The sequence below is a fragment of the Gracilinanus agilis genome, chromosome 3 (assembly GCF_016433145.1).
Source record: "Gracilinanus agilis isolate LMUSP501 chromosome 3, AgileGrace, whole genome shotgun sequence".
NCBI classification, from domain to species: domain Eukaryota; kingdom Metazoa; phylum Chordata; class Mammalia; order Didelphimorphia; family Didelphidae; genus Gracilinanus; species Gracilinanus agilis.
Genome location: NC_058132.1, coordinates 16,095,443 through 16,104,983, shown reverse-complemented (window position 1 = coordinate 16,104,983; position 9,541 = coordinate 16,095,443). Strand labels below are relative to the sequence as shown.

Genomic DNA, 9,541 nt, shown 5'->3' with positions numbered 1-9,541 from the left:
GAGAGAGAGAGAGAGAGAGAGAGAGAGAGAGAGAGAGAGAGAGAGAGGAGAGAGATTCAAGCCCCCAGGTAGACAAGATAGAGGAAGGCTTTAGGTGGGGGAATGGGAAAGTTTGGGTTTGGAATTTTGGGTTGAACTTGCACCCCTCACACTTCCCTTTTTAGCCATGAATTACAAATCAAGTGTCATCATTATCGAGGTGGAGTGTGGTAGGATTAGGGGGAACTCCACCCCCATGCTACCACCCAACCAGGAAATCCACTGACCTAGGGCAGTGAGAATTAAAAGCCAAGGCTGAGTGGCCTGGGAAGAGAGAACAGAGACAGAAGGGATTCAGGGTCAGAAAGACAAGCAGACATCCTGAGGGTAGGAGGACAGGCAGAGAGGGTGGCTGTCAGGATCAAAGGTGGAGACTTGAGCCCAGGTTGTGGATAAACCTGGTCGGCTACAAAGTGTTATAAAGAGAGATGGGCAGAGATATAGGTGGCCAAAGGAATGGTTAGATAGAGGGAACATGAGTGGACAGAGACTTAGGTAGAGACACAAGTGGAGAGAAGGACAGGTAGAAAGATACCAAAGAGAAAGAAACAGGAAAGGTTAAGAGATTGAGGGCTAAAGACAGGAGAGGCAGACAAAGGAGCAAGCAGGCAAAAGAACAGGGAGACCCAAGGAAAACCAGACTCAGAGGCAGGTAGAAATCAGGATCAGTGAACCAACCCCTCAGTTTTTAGTTTTAGAGGGGAGTAGATGAGAAGTTCTGGGACTGGGCTTAAAGGGAAAGTGGAGGTCGTATTGAGGAATAGAGATAGCAAACTCTTAATTTTCTAATCTTCCCTGTCCCCAGGCTTTTGTGCTGAATTCCAATGGGGCCTAGCATCCTTCTGTTCCTGGGTCTGCTAGGTAAGACTCTCTTCCACCCCCTTGCCCCATTCCCCATCAACCGTGGGTACAGAGTGAGAACCTGGAGCGATGAGGAGAGCTTCACCCATCCTCAAAACTTGTACATGATCTCATCCAGTTTGAAGAGATATTTCCCTGGTACCATTATCTCTTCCTAACTTGCTCCTTCTTGAGGTGCTGGACCTTCTGGGGGGTGGTATGTGTGGTGGTGTCAGTCCATGCTTTTGCTTCTGTCCCTTTCCGTTTCTCAAACTGTCTTCCTGTGGTTTAGTATTCCTGGCTGCCTGGTCTTCTGTCTTCTGCCTATCCTAAAGATCTCTCACTGTCCATCTTCATTTCTTTTTCTCCATTTATCTGTACCCAGTTTCCTTCCTCTATCACTGTCTCTTTGTCTCCATCCCTCCTTTAGTCTATCTGTGACAGTCTTCTTAGCCTTTACCTCTGTCTGTCTCTCTGATTCTGTTTCTATCTCTACTCCTTTCTCTGTTTCTACCTGTCTTCATCATATTTCCTTTCTTTTTCTAAAAAGGATTGAGCCAGACCACTGAAATCACTGATCGGATTTTAGTTGGCAAAGGCACCACATGTGTCCGTAACTCCCAGCCATGGCAAGTGGCATTGTTTGACGGTGCCTCTTTTCAGTGTGGAGGTGTCCTAATTTCCTCCCAGTGGATCCTCACAGCAGCCCACTGCAACCACAAGTAAGTCTTACCCTCTACCTTCCTCAGAGTTTGAGGGAGCCCTGGTACACTCAGCTCTGCCATTTTAAGAACCCTTCTAGCCTGATATTCTAGCTATGATGTCCTCTCCCAAAGACCCCTGCTAGCCCTTACATCCTGTGCTGCACTGCCCCTTCCAGCTCCCACATTTCCTGATCTAAGTCCCCCTCCCCCCATCTCTGATGCCCTCTGTTCTTAGGGCCCTCCAAGTTGTTGCCATTCTATTCTTCTTGCCTCTCCTCCACCTCCAATCTAAGAATCAGGACTCCTCTAGGACACAGAAGGGGCTAAGGAGCTAAGGAGGGAAGAGCGTTGGGTTAGTAGAGAACAACCTTTTAGGAGACTGGATCAAAGAAACTGGGAACCCAGAGATTAGGATTTTGATCTTAGGCAAGTCATTTCCCCTTTCTCCATCTCAGCATCCCTACCTATCAGTGAAATGAGTCTCTACCACCTTCGAAATTCTGTATTTCTGCCATGTTTGTAGGCGATACTGGGTGCGCCTTGGGGAGCACAACCTTCGGAAACTGGATGGGACCGAGCAGATCCGGAAGACTGGGAGCTCTGTGACCCACCCTGGCTTCCAGCCAAGATCACTCATCCACGACCATGACCTGCGTCTAATGAAGCTTCTCACCCCTGTCCGAATCACCAGTGCCGTTCGACCCTTGGCTCTGCCTACTGCCTGCCCCACACCAGGGACGCTGTGTCTGGTGTCTGGCTGGGGTAAAACTAGACCCCAAAATGGTAAGGAGGTGGGGAGTCTGGGATGGGGGCTTCTGGTGTAGGGACAGAGGAGGTCACCAAGTCTGCACTCAGAAGTCTGGGGACCAAAACATCTCCAGGGTCAAGGAGTGTCTGGGTTTATGGGCACTAAGGTCTGGAACCTGCTGTTGGGAGTCTAGGCTCAGTGTGGGGGCCACTTATGGAAGGTCAAAGACATAGAACTGAGAGGAATATTCCAGGCCAACCTCCTTATTTTATAGATGAAAAAAAAGGACTTATGTAGGAAAGTTAAGTGACTCATTCAAGGTAACACAGAGTAACAGAGCTGGGACTGGGTCTAAAGTCAAAATCTAATGTCAAAGGTAAAAAGGTACAGATTGGGAGGTCTGAGGACTGGAGTCAGAATTAGTTATTGCATTGAAAGTAAGGGGTCAGAGGGTCTATAGCTGGGGAATCTGAGGACTGGGCTTTCTAAAACCCTGAACTTCAAGAGTTGGGGAATTTGAGACTAGAGAACTCGTCAGTCATAGAATGCCGGGCTGAAGGGGCAGTCATTACGGGATTTATCATCGCAGTGTCAGGAATCTGAGGGATTGGTGGGGGAGAGCTTCTAAGGAATAGGAATGTCGGAAGCTGGAGGGTTGGAGAGGTTTGGTGTCAAGGGTCAAGCAAACTCAGGTTATAGATTTCCTCAATTGTCAAGAGAATGGATTGGGCAAGATGGCCTCTAGGGAACCCAAGTCTAAGTCTATGATCTTGTGATTTAGAATCTGGCTTCAGTGAATGAGTGACTGAAGCTGGAGGGGCTGAGACTTGGAGATGGCAGTATGTGTCAGACACTATGCTAAGAGTGGAGGATACAAAGACAAACACAGTCCTGGCCCTCAAGGATCTCGAAGTTTAATGGTGGAGAAACATGCAAATAAATTGGTGTAAACAAGATACAGACAATAGATGCATCGTAATCTGAGGGGAAAAGACCCTAGCAGTTGGGGAGAATGATAAAGCATTGGTAAATCCCACCTGCAGAGGTGGGAGTTGAATTGAGTCTTAAAGAAAGTGAAGAAAATGAAGAGGCAGAGATGGAGCAACAGAACATTCCAGGCTTGGGGGACATCCAGGAGGCTAATGTCCTTGGATTGTAGAGGGCATGAAGAGGAGCAAAATGTAAGAAGGATGGAAAGGTATATGGACTTTACAGTTAATCCTAGAAGAAATCAGAAGCCACTGGTGTTCACCAGCAGAAGGGAGATGTTAGGGGAAGAGCTGGCTTGGTCAGAGCTAGGCTTTAGAAAAATCTGCTTGACAGCTATGTGGAAGATAGATAGAGTGAGGAGAGAGAAGAGGCAGGAAGACCAATTAGAAGCCTAATGATGGGGCTGCTAGGTTGCAGTGGTTAGAGTATCAGACCTGGAGTCAGGAGGACCTGGGTTTAAATGTAGGCTCAGACATTTCCTAGCTGTTTGACCCTGAGCAAGTCATTTAACTCCAATTGCCTTGACTTTGCTGCTCTTCTGTCTTAGAATAGAAAAGATAAGGATTAAATATTTTTTAATAAAGCCTATTGCAATAGTCCAGGGGAGCAGTGATGAGGAAATATCCTTGGAGGAACCAGCACTCTTTGTGGGTATAACTTAGATGAAGAATCAGTAAAGGATACATAGAAGGAGCTGTCTGACATGTAGGAGGAGAACCATGAGATGAGAGTATGCAAAAACCCAGAAAGGAGACAGTATTTAGGGGAGAAAGTGACCGAGATTGTCAAAGGTCAGAGAGGATGAGGATGGAGAAAAAGCCATTAGATCTAGCAATTAATAATAATAATGAGGATAAGACTAGCTAGCATTTACATAGCACTCTTGGGTCTCCAAAGTACTTATATATTCATAAGTTAATTCTAAATTCATATTTTATTATCTCTACCAATATAATATATTGTAATTATCAAATCATATGTCTGGATAGCTAGATGGCACAAGGGACAGAGTGACTGGTCTGGAGTCAGGCAGATCTGGATTCAAATCTGATCTTAAGACACACTACCTCTGGGCAAGTCACTTAATCCTGTTTGCCATGGTTCCTCATGTGTAAAATGAGCTGGAGAAGGAAATGGCAAACCACTACAAGAAAACCCCAAATGAGGTCATGATGAGTTGGACATGACAGAGCATGTATCCATCCGTTCATCCATTTATACATTTATCCATCCATTCATCCATTCATTCATCTGTCTATCTATCTATCTATCTATCTATCTATCTATCTATCTATCTATCTATCTATCTATCTATCTATCTATCCATCCATCCATCCATCCATCTATCTATTCTATCTATGTATCTCTTCTCTCTCTATTTCTATCCCTACATAACTAATCTCATTGATGACTTTTTTTTTAACCCTTACCATCTATCTTAGAATCTAAGGTAGAAGAGTGGTAAGAGATAGGCAATGGGGTTTAAGTGACTCACCGAGGAAGTGTCTGAGGCCAGATTTGAACCCAAGACCTCCTGTCTTCAGACCTCTCTATCCATTGAGCCATCTAGCTGCCCTGCTTATTATCAATTATACAGAAAAGCAGCAAGGGCTAGACAATTGGGGTTAAGTGATTTGTCCAGTCACATAGTTAGAAGTGTCTGAGACAAATTTGACCCTAGATCCTTCCATCTCTAAGCCTGGCTCTCTATTCACTGTCTTGCTATCCATAATTAGTAACTTTGTGATAGGCAGTTTGAGTTGAATGATGATGTAAGTAGTATTGATAATCAGCAGCTGGAGGGTGTCAAAGAATAGGGATTGAAGTTCAGGCAATCTAGTCTTGAGGCCTTTGGAAATCTTGGGGCAGAAATTAGGGGCTGGGGAACTTGGGGCTAGAGCAGGGGTAGGCAACCTTTTTGGCCGTGAGAGCCATAAACGCCACATTTTTTAAAATGTAATTTCATGAGAGCCATACAGTGCTACAGTGCCGCTCCTGTAACAGCGCCTGAAAAAAAATTGACTTTATGGCTCCTGCAGAAAGAGCCATATCTGGCCCTCAAAAGAGCCAGATATGGCTCAAGAGCCATACTTTGCTGACCCCTGGGCTAGAGGATCATGGGATCACCATTTGGTAATTTACAGATCTGGGCCTTGAAGGACTAATGACTGTAAATAAAAAGCCAGAAGTTTAAGGATGGGGTGTGGGGATAAAGATGTTTTTTTTTTTCCATTGGATCATTTAATTTTATTTTTTGTTTTGTTTTGTTTTTTAATTTTAATTATTAGAAAAATTTTCCATGGTTACATAATTCATGTTTTTACTTTACCCTTCACCCCCTCAAATCCCTCCCCCTCCCCCCAGCTAACTAGCATTTCCACTGGTTTTAACATGTGTGGTCAGTCAAGACTTTTTTACATATTATTGATAGTTACATTGGTGTGGTGTTTTTGGGTCTACATCCCCAATCATGTCCTCATCAACCCAAGTATTCAAGCAGTTGTTTTTCTTCTGTGTTTCCACTCCTGTAGTTCTTCCTCTGAATGTGGGTAGCATTAATGCACTGCTGGTGGAGTTGTGAACTGATCCAACCATTCTGGATGGCAAATTGGAACTATGCCCAAAGAGCGATAAAAGAATGCCTGCCCTTTGATCCAGCCATACCATTGCTGGGCTAGTACCCCAAAGAGATCATAGATAAACAGACTTGTACAAAAATATTTATAGCTGCGTTCTTTGTGGTGGCAAAGAACTGGAAAACAAGGGTATGCCCTTCAATTGGGGAATGGTTGAACAGATTTTGGTATATGCTGCTGATGGAATACTATTGCACTCAAAGGAATTATAAACTGGAGGAATTCCATGTGAACTGGAATGACCTCCAGGAATTGATGCAGAGTGAAAGGAGCAGAGCCAGAAGAACATTGTACACAGAGACTGTGTAAAATCAAATGTAATGGACTTCTGTACTAGCAGCAGTGCAATGACCCAAGACAATTCTGAGGGATTTAGGGAAAAGAACGCTACCCACATTCAGAGGATAAAGATGTTAATATGCCCTGACACATGTATTCTTATCCCCTTTCTTCCTCACCCAGACAGGTACCCAGAACGGCACCCAGACCAACTCCAGTGTCTGTCCTTAACCATCGCTTCAAATAACACGTGCCATACTGCCTTCCCTGGAAAGATTACAGAGAACATGGTGTGTGCAGGAGGTAGTGTGCCTGGACAGGATGCTTGTAATGTGAGTAACTAGACCAACAGAGACCAAGAGAGAGTCTGAGAGGCTGAGACAGAGGCAAAGGCAATGAGATAAAAGAGAGGAAGACCAGAGATCAAGATGGGGAAAGAGACAGAGGTAAAGATAAAGAAAGAATTTGGATTCAAATCCTGATCTGGCTACTTATTATCTCTATAACTCTGGACAAGTCACCACTCTTTTTTTTTTTTTTTTTTGTCCTGAGTTTCCTGCTCTTGGCTGTTGGATTAGACTGCCACTATGACTCCTTCCACCTCAAAATCTTATGAGAGCTATGAAAAATGGGGGGGAAAGAGATTGACAGAGGCAGAAATAGAAAAATGAAAAGAGATGTGAGACATATCAAAAATGAGGGAAAGGCAAAATAAGCAGAGAGAAACAGAGAGAGAGAGAGAGAGAGAGAGAGAGAGAGAGAGAGAGATATGGAGGAGGAGCTAAGGGATAGACTGACAGAATGGGAACAGAGTCTTCCATTGGGGTTTGAGGCTCAAACCTCCATCTTTCTTCTTACAGGGGGATTCAGGAGGACCACTGGTGTGTGACAACGTCTTGCAGGGCCTGGTGTCATGGGGCAATGGGTGTGGTCAGTTAGGCACCCCTGGTGTATATGTTAAGATATGCAAGTATTTGGATTGGATTCAGAAGACAGTGAAAAAGAACTGAATATGACTTTTCCTGACCTTCATCTCACCTACAGCCATCCATCACCCTTTCCTTAAATAAATTCATTTATGACTAGAGAAGGAGCTGTGTCTGTCTTTGTCATAGTAAGAGGAGAGGGGAAGTCAGGACAGGGGCATTTGCCACTATTGCACAGAGTCCTGGATTCCTACTTTGAGGGAAAATGGATCACTGAATTCTCCCTCCATGTATTAGAACACTTAGTTCTTATTAGAACTTAAAAGGTAGAGGGGGCAGCTGGGTAGCTCAGTGGATGGAGAGCCAGGCCTAGAGACGGGAGGTCCTAGGTTCAAATCTGGCCTCAGACACTTCCCAGCTGTGTGACCCTGGGCAAGTCACTTGACCCCCATTGCCCACCCTTACCACTCTTCCACCTATGAGCCAATAAACAGAAGTTAAGGGTTAAAAAAAAAAAAGAATTTAAAAGGTAGATGAGTGACTCCCAGAAAGACATAAAGCAAAGAAACAAGAAGAGGGTCTTGGGGGTTCTTTCTGCACTGGCCCCAATTTATCTCACCAAGCTTTGTGACACTTGCAAATTCTGGAAGTGAAATGGGAGAGTATAGATAGAAAAAAGAAGGGAGAGAGAAGAGAGAGGGGAAGGGAGGAGAGGAGAATAAGGAAGGGATAATGGAAATGAGAAAAATCTGAAAGAGAATGGAAAAGGAGAGAGGAGGGAGTAGCCTGGACAGAGGAGAGGAAGGGAAAGAAGAGAGAGGGGAGGAAAGGGAACATGTCAGTGTCAATAAGAAAGATTCCATTTTATCAAGCATTTCTTAAGCACCTACCTACTATGTGCCAGACCCCATTCTGAGGCATTAGAGATACATAACAAAATTGAGAGAAAGAAAACAGAGAGGAAAAGAAAGCAGGATGGAAAGAAAAAATGGAAGAGAAAGGATAAAGGAAAGAAACAGAAGTTTTAGGAAGAAAAGAAGACAAGGAAACAAGGAAGACGAGGAGAAGGGAAGAGAGAGGAGGGGCGGAGGGGCTGGGGAAAAGAAAAGAAGAAGAGAGGAGGAGAAGGGGGCCTGAGAATAATAGCTACGTTAGGGAGGAAAGAACTGGCAGGAGGGACCAACCCCAGGCCCAGAAAGGGTTAAGGTTGTCTTTTCCTCAACCCTGGGAACCCCAGAGGCAGAAACCTCGCAAGCAGAGGTCCCTCATGCCCCGCCTACTTACACACATACAACCCCTTCGCAAGCCCAGTCAAGTCAAAGGTTTGAGGCCTCTGGGGAGGTGCCAGTTTGAACTCCTAATCCTCACCTCCCACCAGCCTCCTGGGTGGGTGAGCACTCGCAGAGGGGGCTGAGCGGAAGACACGAAAGGCCAGAAAGAGAAGCGAGAGATTGACCCGGAGCTAAAGGGACAGAAGACACACACAAAAAAGTGCCCAAGGTGATACCCGTAAATAGAGCAGCTTTGCTGCTGCCTCGTTAAATTATATCTATTTTATATGGCTAGTTTAGCATAATGTAATAATATATTTTATATTATTTTCTCTATATATGTGATTCGCATAAAATTAACAGAAGGCTCTTAAGCAAGATTCCTTCTGGTTCTTCGTGTTTTGAAATGTTTTTATTGTTGATTATTGTTAAATTTCCCATTAAAAAGATATTTGATTAAAAAAAAATAAAGTGAAGAGACAGAAAGAAAAGCGCAGAGCAGACTGAGACAGAGACAAGGTCGAAGACCGCGACGACGACGGAAGGAAGGGAGAAATAGAAAGAAGAAGCAGAGACAGATGCGCAGAGACGGAGACCTGGACAAAGAGGAGAGAGAGAGAGAGAGAGAGAGAGAGAGAGAGAGAGAGAGAGAGAGAGAGAGAGAGAGACCGAGAAAGAGAGAAACAAAGGCAGACAGAAGGCGAGGGAGGAGAGAGAACGAGACAGAGACGGAGAAGTAGGTAAAGACACAAAAACAGAGACAGAGACAGAGGCAGAGAAAAAGAGAAAGACAGAGGCAGACCCTCAGAGAGACGAAAGAGAGGGAAGAGGAGGCACAAACGAGCCAGAAATAACCAGAGAGACAAGCCTGACCAGAGATTTGGGGGAGGCGTGAGGGGGATCCAGGCGTCGCAGCCGCCTCCTCGGCCCTGGTTAGTAAGCCGGAGCTGATAGGGCTGCCCCAGCTGTCAAGGCCAAGGTAGGCGCGGAGGTGGGCCGGCCGTGCTGGGGGTTGGGGGGCGGGCCCCAGCACACCCCGCCCCCTGGGGCTCCCCCCCGCAGATAAGGCTGGCCCGGACGGGCTCAGTCATCGCGGGGCCCGCCCGCC

General features: G+C 45.5%; 1 protein-coding gene across 1 annotated transcript; it reads left to right on the top strand.

Moving 5' to 3' along the window:
* Positions 1-166: 166 nt before the first annotated feature.
* LOC123240783 (kallikrein-12-like) lies at positions 167-7,246 on the top strand. Its single transcript, XM_044668495.1, has 5 exons — positions 167-209; positions 1,430-1,601; positions 2,107-2,366; positions 6,432-6,568; positions 7,097-7,246. The coding sequence occupies exons 1-5, from the start codon at positions 167-169 to the stop codon at positions 7,244-7,246; spliced, it is 762 nt and encodes a 253-aa protein (XP_044524430.1).
* The last annotated feature ends 2,295 nt before the right edge of the window (positions 7,247-9,541 follow it).

Coding starts and splice junctions, on each gene's coding strand:
- LOC123240783 (XM_044668495.1), top strand. CDS start 167: ATGAATTACAAATCAAGTGTCATCATTATCGAGGTGGAGTGTG. Junction 210..1,429: donor CATTATCGAGGTGGAGTGTG/GTAGGATTAGGG, acceptor TTTTCTAAAAAG/GATTGAGCCAGACCACTGAA. Junction 6,569..7,096: donor CTGGACAGGATGCTTGTAAT/GTGAGTAACTAG, acceptor TTCTTCTTACAG/GGGGATTCAGGAGGACCACT.